Raw genomic sequence first — 14,542 nt, 5'->3', positions numbered from 1 at the left:
CTAAAAACTACACCCATGTTTAAAAACCTATTATTTATGTCATTTTTGATAATTTCTTCAACTATTTGAAAACCTAATATGAATGGTTTTCTCCAAAATTGGAGAAAGAATTAGTAAAGGAAGTATTTCAAGAGCATTGGTCTTATGTACATCTACTTTCATGGCAAAATAGCATTTTCTACAATCAGAAGTTTCCAGGAAGATGAGGTTTTATGCCTATACACCCAACACTGCATGAGACTTTTAAATACTGAGAAGAAGCATAGAATGTTCACTCACTAAAGATCTCAAGCAGCCTGCTCTTATTCAGCCGCAAAACCATCGGGAGGGAGAGCTAATAAGATCCTATGGATAATCTGGACTTCTGCCACAAACTAAGGCTGCAGCCAAAGTGACCTGACATAGTTCCTAAGGATAAGGAATGCACACAGGACACACCTGGCTAGCTCAGGCCTTTCAGGATCTTCTGTTCTGGCAGCATTGAATTACTACTCTGTGGATGTTGAGTGAAAGGTCCTCACAAGACCTTTGGGGTCCTCACAAGGCCTATGGGATTTTCCATGTCTAAAACCTTTCTCCAAATCATTGTGGACATAGCTCAGTGTGATATGCTTGATTAGAAATCCAGCCCATTTCCTGCTTCAGTATGGGCAGGAATGACCGATGAAAGCTTCGGTCTTACAAGATCCAAAATCCTTACTTGCCAGTTTAGTGTTCAGAGGCTCAACATGGGGCAATGCAAAGACCTGTCAAAACAACAACCCTGATTATGGTGTCAGACAGACCCTGTCACGGCTGGCTGAGTGCCCAAGGCAATGCCTCATTTCTAACCACTGGACTCATTAACTATCAAGTTTTGCTGATATTGGATGTACTGCACTGTGTACTCCCATCTTCAGCACCCACCACACTCTTCATTTTTGTGTTGGCCAAGTCACTCACCTCTTTTCTTTTCCTAGTCTTCTGTCTGCTTAGTGTTAAGAAAATGTTCTTAGAATTAATAAAGTACAGATAGATAGGTCTACCCAACAGATCAAACCAGTGTTCCCTAATCCTGTGGATTCCTAGCATGTTTTCCATGATGCTGGGCTTGGAATAATTAATGTACTAGCCACAACTCACAAGATTCTCTGGAACTGTGACCTATGGCTGCAGTGGCTGGGGAGCTGAAAGTTTCCTTTACTTTAAACTTATTAAAATCTTAGGAGCTATGTGTGGTTAGTGGCTGCCATGCTGGGCAGCTCAGCCACGCAGCAAGTTGTACTAATTAATGCATGCCCCTAAGGCCTTCTGCTTCACCCTTCTAGCCAGTCAGACCAAACACTCAACAACAAAATAGTCTGGCTGAAAACACTAGCTTTACCCAGGAAAGCAATAAGCAGGACTAGCTCCAGCTCACCCCTGCTCAGCCTTCCGGAATCGCCCGCTTTGAGCTGGCCTCACTCTTCTGCCACCCTTCTTCCATCCTGACACCCCTTGCCCCAGATTCTTACGTGCTGTGGACACTCAGAATTGATGGATCTCAACAGGACTCATCTGTAAATCTCCAAGAAACTGGAAGAAAACCAATTCCCCCTATTTGCTAATGGTATCAGTTCTGTCTCCTAAATGAAACATTTATTTCAAAACTTACACATAGCTTGTGATTAAAAGAGCACCACTGTCCACCTAGGTCTTCTGCTTTTCCTGGCCTTATCACAACCTCATTCAATAAAGGTGAAATTGGTTTTGTTGTGAAATTCATATTGGGCCCTGCTTCTGAACACATAAATTGGCATTTTCCTCAATTTGTGATATTAATTTAATATATTTCACCTAAACTATATTTTCCAGTGTTATAGATTTTTTTCTGAGCTCATCCAAAATTTCCAGGCTCAATATAACACACACTCATTTGAAAATGAGTGCTCACTAAATTTTAAGTTGTACTGGATAACTTAAAAACTTTTCCTAGGAAGCAACACACTGGAATTAAATACGGAACTAAGTACCAAGAGCAATTCATCTCCAGTCTCTGGAAAATTATAGTTTTCTAAGTAAAGGAAATAAAACCTCATGGCTGAGCATACTGGTCTAAATTAAAACGTATCCAAGTCACTATGAAAAGTTTTCTCTGTCTTCTAAACAAACAATAAGAAGGGGACAGCACTCATGTTAGGATACTGAGAGCCCAGTATTCCCTGTGTCCTTCAGGATATGCTATTTGAAAAGCCTTCTATCCCTAGGAATGACTACTGCATATAACTTAGTCTAAAGAACAGCAGCTCTGTGTTATCAGAGGTCCAACATTTCAGCTCATTTTCAGCTTTTATTATCTCCATACTCTGAGATGGAATTTAATAGATGGTTGGAACAGCTCTAACATGACATTAAGCAAAGAACATGTCGGTGGCATCCCTGGCCCCAGCAAAGATGGGAGCTCCAAAACATAAATCAAAGGAAATAGAAGAACATCTTATAAGGAAAGGACGGCAGTGATCCTGCACATCTAAAATATTCTAAGTGCCTCAGGGAGCATAGGAAGTGTGGCATGCTAAGGATAATGATGCCCCTCTAGGAACCCTTGCCCATCTTAGAATCGCATATACTTTTCTCAGGTAATATAATGACCACCGTGATACCCATCATTCCAAATTCACACGATTAGCATATCAATAAAGATGTTGAGAATAAAAACAGCCTTTAACTCTTAAATGGTCTACAGACTTAGCTTATATAACAGATTATTACATTTCAAGTGTCAGTTGGAGCACCAAATGCAATAGATATTAACAAGCAAGGGAAGTCTGGGTTCTATATGCAAATCACAAATCTGAAACATGCTCTATAATTTGGAATAGACTTGAATTTTTAGAGCAATTTTAAGATCATAGAAAAAGCTAGGGAAATGTGCAGACAATTCCCTTACACAGCTTGCCAGGAACATGGTGCAAATTATAAAACTCTTACCAACCAGTGTGTATAAAAAAATTGCCTTACTAGAGATGGCTTATCCTACAATAGGAAACCCACTGCATTTTAAATCAAAGGGGAAAAAACTTCTTAGGATGACTGAGAGAGCACGGTACAGCTGTTATAGGGCAGACACATCAAGCATGGTCGTCGAGCTCAGGTCTGGTTTGGGACATATCCCAGAAGCTCTGAGAGGTGAGGTACTGGACAGACATGCTGGCTTCAGGCTGTGTTCCCAAGCTTAATCTAAACAAAAGACATATTGAGTGCTCCCAATGAAGAATGTGGAAGAGCTATGCCAAGATCATGTTCCATTCTGCCCAAGATGTCCTTGAAAACAAGGGGGGGGGGGACAGAGAAAGTTGTTATAGAGAACAGTGAAAGTCTGGGGGATTGAAGAAGAGGTGAGAGTTCTCTATCATATGTCCAGCTAGCAAAACCATGCAACCAAAACTGTTCTATCAGGACTAGGGATTTAGATAGGATAACTACAAAAACCATTTCTGATCAAAGATTATTGATAAGCCAAGGCAAGTAGTGACTATGAAGCCTTTGATCAAGTTTTTGTGGACTGTCTGTATCATGACTGCATACTATGTGTTCTGTACTATGTGAGGTACAGAGGTGGTCGAGGTAGGCTCCCACACTTTTGGAACTGAATCTTGTGGTGAATGAATACAGGGATACCTGAGGAACAAGGTCTGTTTTAGACTTTTGGTCACACTCTAATCCCAGGAGCTTGAATTTTATTCCCATTGCATGGATTTATGGAAAGTTTATCTGCTTACAGCGACACTGTCCAATCTGTAGGTTATATGACACTTGTTTATGCTGGCCTTCACCAAAACTATTTTAAATAGTGGCCTGGGTTTTCATGATTTTCATGGGGAAGGGGAGAGTTGTGTGTCTCTAAATTGATGATGCCAGTTTTCAATTCTGGCCATGCCTGATTATTTTAATTGCAGGGCACTTCATAGGCAAGTAGGTCAGTACATAGTTATTAGAACGGCTTTCTAGATGAATATGAAATTCTCCCTGCCAACTGATGATTTATAGTGCAGAAAAAAATCTAGCGTAATTCTGACGCTAACCAGAAATATAATTATTTGATACTGTTTGGGAGAACCCTTAGTTCAAACACATAAATACATGATGGTATGATGGTAATGATATTCAGAGATTTGTGTGGTCTGGTTTCTGTGGTTCTGGTTTCATTGGTATGACACACATTAAAGCAGAGCAACTTGGCTGGATAGTCATTTAAAAATTCCCAATCTGACTGTTCCCCCTTTCCATGGTTTTATTTCTCTAAATATATGAGCCTTTTCTCACTGCACTGAAGGAGCTCCCCATGTTTCACCTCTTATCCTGTACCTGAATCTTGATCTGCTTCAGGAAGTGCAGTCGGATAAGACTAAGTCTTCAGGAAGAGGCTGCAAGTTAGGTCTCAGGTCTCCCTGCGCCCTGCTAAGAAAGCTCATGGAACTCAATGCAGGTGCTGTCGGTGCAGACTTACGTTTCATTTCCCCAGAATTCATTCTCAGTTTGGTTTCCTTCTCACTGTGTGACCCGAGTAAAGGCAATTAACCTCTCCACTTCCCATCTGCTTTAATGACACATTTATGCAGGGAGCTTGATATTCCCAGGTGGGAAAGGCTTGCACGCGGAAGTACAAAGACTTCTGTAAACAATGCTCGGACAGATCTCGGTCTGGAGCAGAACACCCTGCTTAACTCAGGAAGAGCATTTTCAGTGTGACTCCTTAATCTCCCACAGTTTATTATTGTGGGGTAATACCCTTGGCTTTAAAAAAAAAAAAAAAAAAAAAAACATTGACAAAAGATCTACTATAGTCCAAGACAAGACTGCTAAATTCTGTTTGTTTCCCCAGTGAAGTTTGAAGTAATTTACTTCTTAAGCAAAGAACAAATAAATTAGCCCACTGCACTATAGATCTATTCCTATTTTCCCAGTTCTTGATAAAGCTTCTAAGTGGCTACATACATGCATACATACATGTCTATATAAATATGCACACACATGTATGTGTATATGATGTCATGAACAATGTGCTCTGAGATTTTCAGAACTCCTGGGACACCATGTATTCTTCGTCTTGTAATTTTTCCTCAAGATGTCAGTAAGTAGACCAGTTCAGCACCATGGAGAGCAAAACTAAACCGGCTGAGCTGGGAAAATCACAGGGCAGAAGCACACTGAGGAATGAGAAAACTCAGGCAGAAAAAACTGTGGGTTGAGAGGCTGAGGTGAGCCCAGCACTGACTCGGCCTCTGCTCTGTAGACACATGAGGGCTGCATGTGTTCCCTGGCTTGAGTGCTGAGCTGCCAGGAGATGAAGCCACACACAGAGCTCTTTTATGTAGGCCTCCTGGCAAACACTGCGCCCACAGGGATGTGGGCATAGCTGCCAGGCATAGTTGTCACTCGGGTGCACACAACATACATCATAGACTTCAGGAAGTATGTGGTTGAATGCAGAGCATCTTTTTTGCACTCTAGAACCTAAGACATGTCTGACGCCAACATGACAAGAGAATTGCATTCTGGGGCAATAATGTCTGATGTTGAAGGTGGAGAAAGAAAGTGAGCTTAGATATAACCCCAGCCTATAATTCTTTCCAAAGATGTGTGCACGTCTCAGGCAAGGAGACTCCTGACCAACAATTAATCTGCAGCAAATATTAAGTTTAAGAATGATTATACATTTAAACTATATTTCTTAATAAATTTCCTCACATAAATTTTGCCTAATCTATAAACCAATTTTAAACAAAATCCATCATGCCAGGCATTTTACATCTTTTTCTATTTATTGCACCATTTCTCATCAGAAACCTTTTAGCTTTAATGCTATTCTGAGGCAGACTATCTCATTAGGGTGGCAAAGATAAAGTTCTTTTTGAGATAAAGTAATTATAGTGATTGTGGGGGAAATATTATCCAAACTTCCTGGCTGTAGTAATCTCCTGGCTTCTGATTAATTTTAAGACTAACAAACTGAGTGCAAACGAAGAGATGCAAGTGGTGGGTAATGCTGGCAACCTGCAGCCTGGAGTGGGCACCAGTGAGATTTTCCATGTGTAGCTTTAATCAGAAACTAAGGTTTGAGTGGACTTTGCTCTGAGCAACTACTCCAAGGGAACATGTGTGTACATGTTCCCTCTCTCAGCTCTTGGCTGCATGTACTCCATCCTCCAAGTATGACTGGCGACAATGACTTGACTCTATAAATAAGCTTTTGCGTATTTGAAGCTTATTTCTAATTAGATGAGTCTGTTTCTTCCCATCATACAATGGCTTAGTCTTTTGCTTGAGGAATGTGGGCAGTACTGAGAGTGGATCTGGTGCTTCACTAACAAAGGAAAGTGGATCCATCAGGATTAGTGACACACAGCCCACAGGGAGTCCAGATCATCCTTTGGAACAACAGAGCTCTCTCCACCAGCAGCTACTTATAGCTGAAGTCATCAGTCCAGGCAAAGTGTTAAAGGTCATAATGTCCCTGAGAATGCTTTGGTTGACTCCATCAGGTCCTAGGGAAATCTTTGAGCCAGTGGCAAGAGTCACTTTAAATTACCCATTTAACTGCTCAAAAATACAATCAGAAACAATCGCAATGCACAGAGCAACCCCTGCCGGGCTCACCCCTGTCTCATTCCTGCATGGCCCCAAGTGGGTAATCTTTGAAAGAGTAGTTGAAAAATTGAATGCCTGCCATGTTTTTCCAATCAGCTGTGTTCACTATTTTCCAGCCAGTACTCACATTTCTAAAGGGTATCTCCATCTAGTTGAAACTCTGGTCAAGGTCACCGTGAAATGAAAAGGATATTTTGATTTGGAAATGGTAGAGAACCTGGTGTGTGAGTTGATTCTCAACTCACTTGCAAGGTCATGTCAAAACCTCAGACTCCAATTTCCCTTCAGGACAGAAGTGGCTAATGTCCATCTTCTTTGTCAGTGTGTCGGGGGCGGCATATTAAATGTGTAAGTCTCAGTGCTGCTATGTGCTCGATGTAAGTAGAGTAGAGAAGATACTAGCATTATTAATGCGTCTCTAATAACAACACAATATGTAGAGGTGACCACAAAGATATGCTTGAGGCACACACACAGCTCTTTGCAGATAGAGTTCTCTAGACAAGAGAAATGAAATCATATATTCAAAAGTAACTCAGGTGGCTAAGATGAATCATTTTTTTTCTCCTCTAAAATATAATACCTCCCCAGATATTCTCAAATGAACCACACACTAATTTATCACAATTTGTCACTTGCATGTGATCTCATGCTTCTTATTTTTATAAACAGAAGACGTGTGCAACCGCTGATATTTTTTGTAAAGAATTGGAAAAATGAAACCTAATAGGTGACTATTATTTATTGAAGTCATCCTCCTTGTCACAACACACAGCACCTGCTCCATCAGTGCCACAGTGGAGCTTGCAGACTAAGCAGCAGCTCCAGTGTCTACAATCACAAATCGGAAGCATCCAATCCGATCTCCTCTGCTACGGACCAGTTACGCTACATGTGAAATATGGGTGAAGAGGAACCTCTTTCAATTATGCTGTTTCCATTTTCTCTAAATCCCGAAGAATATTTTCCATAGGTGTTTTCAGTGATCATTTAGTATGTAGAAAGTGGTTAAATAACAGACTGCATATGATGCGTTTGCACAGGAAGCAGTCTACCCTAGGAAAGGCCAGGGCTGTGGTCAGAGTAGAGAAGGTTTTTAACTCCCGGTTCCAGTATTAGATAAAGTGTGACACTGGGGTCTTGCTTAGCCTCATGAAGTCTCTTTGTTAGACACATCCTACTTTGTAAATGTGTCGTAAAAATCAGAGGAAATTACAGATGGAAAACCCCAAGGAAGGAAACTAACTAGCCCACTGCAAGCACATCATAACCGAAGAGGCCGATAGATTCTAAGATGCCAGATAGGGTTTCTATGATCTATGAAGTCAATGTGTGGAATCTCAAGAAAAGGATGTACCCTTCAATGTGACCCGCTTTGTGCTGTGCTATGGGGTCAGACACAGGGAGAGCTGATTAGGATAAAGTGGGAAACAGAGTGACAGGCCACCTGACCACACAAAGCACATGAGGGATGATGAGCAGCATAAGGAGAACAAAACAATGGTGAGAATGGGGAAATCTCAGTCCTGGGGACAGCCGTGGGGTGAGACTCACACGCCATCGCTCCCAGGAACGGTCCTGGAGAACAGAGTGCTGGGATGTCGGCTGAGACTGCCACTCACAAGAGGAACCCAGCTGCCTCTGAACCGGTGAGGTAGAGAGAGCTTTTGCTTCTCTGGAAGGATTCTGCTAAGCCCAGATTCTCATACCAACTTGCAGATACACATATACACATGTAGGTAAGTATGTATATGAGTGGTGAGCGAATAACGGCAATAAGGGGGTGATATATTTAGATGTGTTTTGAATACTGTTCTCAGCATTCTTTATACTGACATAGTCTCCCTACAGCCAAAGATATACAATGTCATATCAGTGAATGGCTGCCCCCAAGTTGACACACAGAACTGTCTACATTCCCAGGTATTCTGGCTCTATGGTTGTTTTTCAGCTGGGCACCGGACTGCCTGTCTGACTGTTCCAGGTTGCTTACTTCATCCAGGCTCTGGTCAGCATCTAGCACCAACATGCCATGCAGAACCTGCCATGCTCTGCTTTGCTTGGGCACACTGAGACAGACATACCACAGGGATTTGCTATTGTTTATGTTGGGGGTTTTATTTGTGTCCTCTGTTTGTCCCACATAGAGCACAATTTCAAATGACAAGTTACACAGGGAACTGCCTGTTTCTGATTCTCTTGATTCATACAAACAGAACATTTAGCCGCAATGAGTCCCCTTCCATAGTTTGCAGACTATTAACTAATTCTACAGTCTGGACCTCTCTACAGATCCTCCCCTCCCATACCACCCCAGGCCTAGTATCACTTTTTATCACCTTCCTGATTTCTATGATGTGTGTGTGTGTGTGTGCGAATGTGTGTGTGTGTGATCCTTTGTGTGTGTGTGTGTGTGTGTGCCATATATGTCACACACACACATACAAAGGAAACTTGTCCTGAGAGTTTACTAGTCTAGACAAAACAGTCTAGGTAAAAACTCCCAGCTGCCAAGCTCTGGTTTGCATGGTGAATGACTGGATCCCTTGAAGACTCAGCTTTCTCAAATCAAAATTGGAATTACTAATAGCACTTAACTTGGAGTGTTCCTATGAAATAAATGATGCAATGCATGAAAAGAGTTCAATTGCTGCTGGTCCTGCTCGAATTCAGGCTCCCCAGGAGGTGAGGACATCTCCACCACTGGAAGCCATCAGGTTGAGTACAGAAAAGAGGGAGCAGGTAGAAGGGACACTTCTGCTGGAGCCACACAACATGCTTGCAGCCAGGAGCCCTGTTCAGTGAGAACTCTAGAGAGGAGTCCGTGGCAATTGCTTCAGATGAAATGATACAGCTTCTCAGTGGATATCATTATTTAGATAAAGATACTGCATCCCAGATACAATGGAAACACAGGTCGGAGTCAATGTACCATTGTTTCTCCTTTATTTGGGATAATTTTAAATGTCTTAAATAATTCATTGCTATTATCATTGATCAGCACTTGCCCTGTCCCCCCATTGCCTGCACAGTGAACTTTGAGTGGCCCTCATCACTGGTGTCTCTAGCAGGTTTGGGAGCACTTATGCATAGCTGAGCACCTGACTCTCTTGACCTTGGTGATTTTATGTGACCAGATGTCCCAAATGCTACTGTCCAGGGCCACATCCATAGCACAGTCTGCTGCCACATCCCGCACAGCTCTGGGGACAGAGTTGACTGAGGTAGTGAGGGAATGAAGAAGAGACAAAACACAGAGACACAAAGACACATGGACAAGCTGAGATTGGGTGGACTGAGCTCTCTGATGGAGAAGCCGCAGGACTGCAGAAGCTCCGTGTGTTTATAATATACATTGAACAGCTAAAATGGAGGTCATTGAGGTCATTACATATAGATGAATGTATGTAATCAGGAGGCAGGGTTGTCGTAAACAACTGGATCAAGGAAACATGTATAGTTAATCTCAGTAGAGGCATAGTCTTCAGGACATAAATATCCAGGGAGAAGACAACACCAGTAGATATTTTCTATATACTGTCAACATCTGTACACGGACCAGAGAGAGGTTTTACTCTTCCTATGAGCCTTACTGTATGCATGGGATAGCTTTGCCATTTTCCCATGAGTCTAAGGGGGTCCTTGGCATGGCGAACTCATGTCAACAGCACACCTTCACACAGGACTTTACACACTCAGGGCTTCCTCCACCTTCACTTCCCATCTATAACACCACTGAGGTAGCATGGAACCCACACAACAGGTGCCCTAGTGTTTTATATCAAAGGTTGGCAAGCTTTCTTCCAGATGCAAACTTCAGGCTGTACACGCCATCCTGCCTATGTCTGTGCACACAGCTGTAGGCATCAGGTACAGAGGAGGTAGCCTGAGTTCCACCAAACATTATTTATGAACAGTGGAATCCAAGTGTCAGAGGACGACCATGGGTCATACAGTGTGCTAGTGTTTCTATTTTTTGTTCCCCAGTGATTTAAAACCATGAGACCATCGCTGTGCTGGGTGGTAGGAAGGAAAGCAGAAGGCCATGGCAGAGCGTGCTTTGAGGCCACTGTTTTCAGTGCAAATGCTCAGGCTCCTCAAATGTCAGGATTTCATTATCATTAGCAGTAGGTTGTAGCTCGATTGATCAACCTCTGTGCATTGTTCCTGGATGAGCTCTCTGGTGTATTCTGACATGAGCAGCCATGCTGCCACCACACATATCCAAATTCGGCACATTTTCAGACCTCAAAGATGTTACTTCATAGTCTCTTCTATAAAATACTCCCATCAGGGTGAACACATCACTTCTGCAAACAGGCTTGGGCCAGTCTTTCTGCAGGTCTGAGCTAAAAGAAAAAAGAAAGAAAGAAAGAAAGAAAGAAAGAAAGAAAGAAAGAAAGAAAGAGAGAGAGAGAGAGAGAGAGAGAGAGAGAGAGAGAGAGAGAGAGAGAGAGAGAGAAATAAAGAAAGAAAAGGTGGTGTGTGTGTGTGTGTGTGTGTGTGTGTGTATGTAGCGGGGGACACAGCTGTGCACCAGAGAAACTTACAGAGCAGAAAAAAAAACAAACAAAACCAACAACAAAAAACCAAAAACCCAACCCAGAGGGAAAGCTACATTGGGCATGAAATTTGCATGCCATCAGCAATCAAGCCACCCAGAATAACATCTTCCTTTCAGTGTAGTCATACTCGATCAGAAGCATGGAATGATGGCTCCCAGAGACGTTTATTAATCTGGGCAAGAGCAGTCCTGTGAGGACACTGCCCCTGCTTCCTTACCTGGGCCAAGGTGAGGGTTGCTTGTTTGCAGGTGCCACATTGAACTCGGAGCTTTCCAGGCTGGACCTTGTGGCAGGGGCCTTTGCAGTAGACAAAAAAGCTGTTGTAGGTGGGTTTAACTGCTGGGAGAAACCAGAGACAGTACCCAATCAGTGCTAGTCCAGACTGAGCCAAGACTCCATCTATAAAAGTCTCTTAGAGGCAAGCTGCATACTAACTCCACAGGGACATTTTGTGAAGTTAGAAGAATGAATATTTCAAGGAGGAGATAACGATTTAGAAAATGTAGTTTTATGTTGAAAAGGGTTAAAGTGTCCTCTTCTTGTCATGCCAACAGCCCTGTGACTTACTCATCAAAGTAAACAGGCTGCCCCCCCCCCCCCCCGCCGCCGCAGCCAGGAGCTGGGCCAGAGCATTTGCAGCACCGGGAAATTAAATGCCTTCCTCGCTGCTGAAGCCTGAGAAGAGGACAGGCAATTCCGAGACTCTGGAAAATTCGGAGGCCACTGCCCCTGAATTCTATTTCATGCTTCTGTACACAGCAGCAAAGACTCAAGATCTTTTTCCTCTTAGAATCATATCTGTACAGCCAAGCCAGCCTTTCTCTCATGGCCTGAGTGATCGGACCACAGTTGCGGGTTCCTAGGGAACACTTGCCCCAACTCAGTAACATAAAATAAGAGTCCTGAATCCTACGGAGCTTAACAGATCCTGCAGCCTGCGCTGAAGTGCAACCTTGGCATTCTGTTAACAGTCTCTTTAGCTGGACAACTTCAATTCAAACGCAGTATTTGCAAGTGTAACGGGTAAACATGAAGGGATCAAGCTAATCAAATAATTTCTCTCAAGTGTCAATATTCTCAAAGTGCCATTCCTTAAAATAAGGGAACCTTTTACAGATATCTGATGCTTTTTGTGTCTGAAAAGAACTGACTAGAAGCTCTTAGGGTATGACAAGTGCTTTCTAAATTTCTAAGTTTTCCCAACTTAATAGGTTCTTTTTTGATCATTATCTATTGTTTCTGGGGGTGAGACACATGTGTTTATAATGTTAATCATCTTGTCAGAAACATTTAGAAAGACTATGCATTCTTCATGGCTATGAATGAAAGGTTTTGGTGGTCCAAATGCATACAGCTGACTAAAAACAGGATAGAGACAATGAGCAGACAGCAGAAGTCCCCGCTGTTTATTTACTCGGCTTTGATTCTGTAGCTGACAGAACTTTCTAAAATATAAGATAAAATAAGGGACATCCTGATGCATTTGTAATATATTCTATAATGGCTGCTCTTTGGCAATGAGTACTTAGCTGTCAGTTTGAAAGGCAAGACAGACTATAAATACATGTTTGTGTTGATGCTAAATATCTATTTTGACACCTCTCTGTAGCTTTAGTGCCTTTGTGGGCAAGATATTCTAGTTGTGAATATCACATGGTTATCGGCAAATTTAATTGTTACATAAAATATATGAGGGTCAGAATTGAAACACATAGCTATGAGTTCACGTCACAGTAATGTTTATAACACAATAAATGATTGACTGTCAGAAGGTCACAGGAACCATGACAACTCTAACCTGTGCTAAGAACCCTATTCCATCTCTGTTAGAATTTATCAAGGAACCCCAAGAAAGATGTCAACTTTCCTCACTGTTAACCCTTAGCAACAATAGGAAAACATTGGGTCCCACAATTTTCATAATCCACCTGTGAAACTTAAATAATAAAAATACAGGAAAAATGAGTGAAGGAAAGCAAAATCTCTCCAAAAGGGAGTCAGTCAGGGCCTCAGTCAGGGCCTCAGTCAGGGCCTCAGTCAGGGCACTGTGGGGAGAGGAGAGTAAGACCTGTTGGGAACTGAAGACTCCTCTCATCCCTTATAGCATCAGCAGTGTCTGTGGCATTGTCTCTGCTAATGATGTATGGGGGATGGTGGGGGTGGGGTGGGGGGGGAAGCTATTCCCTTCCACTTCTGCCTGCCTCAACTTTCACTAAGTCCTCGAGAAACCTGTCGCAAAATGCTGCATGCCATCTTGGTGCCCCAGAATCCTGCAGGATGACATGCAATCCATTATACCTTGCTATCCACACCCAGCCAATTAGTAGCCAGGCTAACGGAGACCAAGGTCAGCACAGTGCCGGCCATGGCACATTTCAAGCTGTTGGTTTCATTTAGCCAAGCGGCTGGGGTTTCAGGTGAATCATGAGAGCCCTTTTCAGAGTGACCTCCTACCATTTTGGCAGTGTGACATGCTTTACGGTGGGCAGGGTTCCCATTTGGCCTGACTGATGAGCCTACAGCGGGAACTCGTAGTCAGTCATTCTGTGAAAGACCTCAAAAGCCTTTAGCAGGAACTTGGCACCTCCAGTCACTAAGGCACTTCTCCTGCTTCCACCTTATTCGGGACCTTAAATCTCCTTTGCTCTCCTTATCCCCAGGTCTCTCCTTCAATAGCCATAGTAACTGAAGTGGCTTATGCTTACAACATGTCCTCTTTCACATAAGAAGCAACAGCCGGAGCAGGGGCTGTCCCTAAATGGGTTGCCTGCCCATGGATCCCTTTCCCCTAACTGGGCTGCCTTGTCTGGCCTCAGTGGGAGAGGATGCACCTTGTCCTACAGTGACTTGGCGTGCTAGTGGGTGGTGATACCCAGGGGTGGGCTGGGGGCCTCCCCTTCTCAGAGGAGGAGGGAAGGGAGGGATGGAGGGAGAGCCTGTGGGAGGGTATACTGGGAGGAGAGAGGGTGATATTTAATATATTTTTGGATAATAGGCTTAAAAGCTAAAGAATCATTTTAATAAGACAGGTATTTATTCCACATGAATACATTATTGTATAAAACATTAAACAACATTCTGCTGTCTTAGAGGCCTTCCTACATCTGCCATATTGACACACGTGCAAACAATATGTGACCAGTATCTCCTTGTGGCTATGGAGCATTGAAAATGTGGCTAGGGATTGTTTTTTTCTTATTTTGTTAAACTTTAAAAGAAACTTCACTTCAAAAGCCGCAGGTGGGTAGCTGTTGGCAAGTCTCACTCCCTCACCAGGGACACAGACAGACAAGTCTAAGCAAAGAAGTCAATACACACCAAGGAGTCCACCTACTCATCCGAACTGCTAGTATGAAAATACAGTTGGA

General features: G+C 42.8%; 1 protein-coding gene across 5 annotated transcripts in view; it reads right to left on the bottom strand.

Moving 5' to 3' along the window:
- The window catches only part of Prkn (parkin RBR E3 ubiquitin protein ligase), a 1,247,011-nt gene that overhangs the window by 763,478 nt on the left and 468,991 nt on the right, over nt 1-14,542 (bottom strand). For 4 of the 5 annotated variants that reach the window (XM_029471043.2, XM_021186389.3, XM_085832938.1 and 1 more), the window contains one exon: nt 11,392-11,513. In XM_029471043.2, the coding sequence (XP_029326903.1) occupies nt 11,392-11,513 (122 nt within the window). The remainder of the gene's footprint in view (nt 1-11,391; nt 11,514-14,542) is intronic. The other variant, XM_021186390.3, reaches the window with a different exon arrangement.

Source organism: Mus caroli, unplaced genomic scaffold (genome assembly GCF_978045245.1).
Source record: "Mus caroli unplaced genomic scaffold, Mus_caroli_1 scaffold_18, whole genome shotgun sequence".
In the NCBI taxonomy this organism is placed as follows: Eukaryota; Metazoa; Chordata; class Mammalia; order Rodentia; family Muridae; genus Mus; species Mus caroli.
The sequence above is the reverse complement of the archived record's forward strand: the minus strand, read 5'-3'. Positions and strand labels throughout refer to the sequence as shown.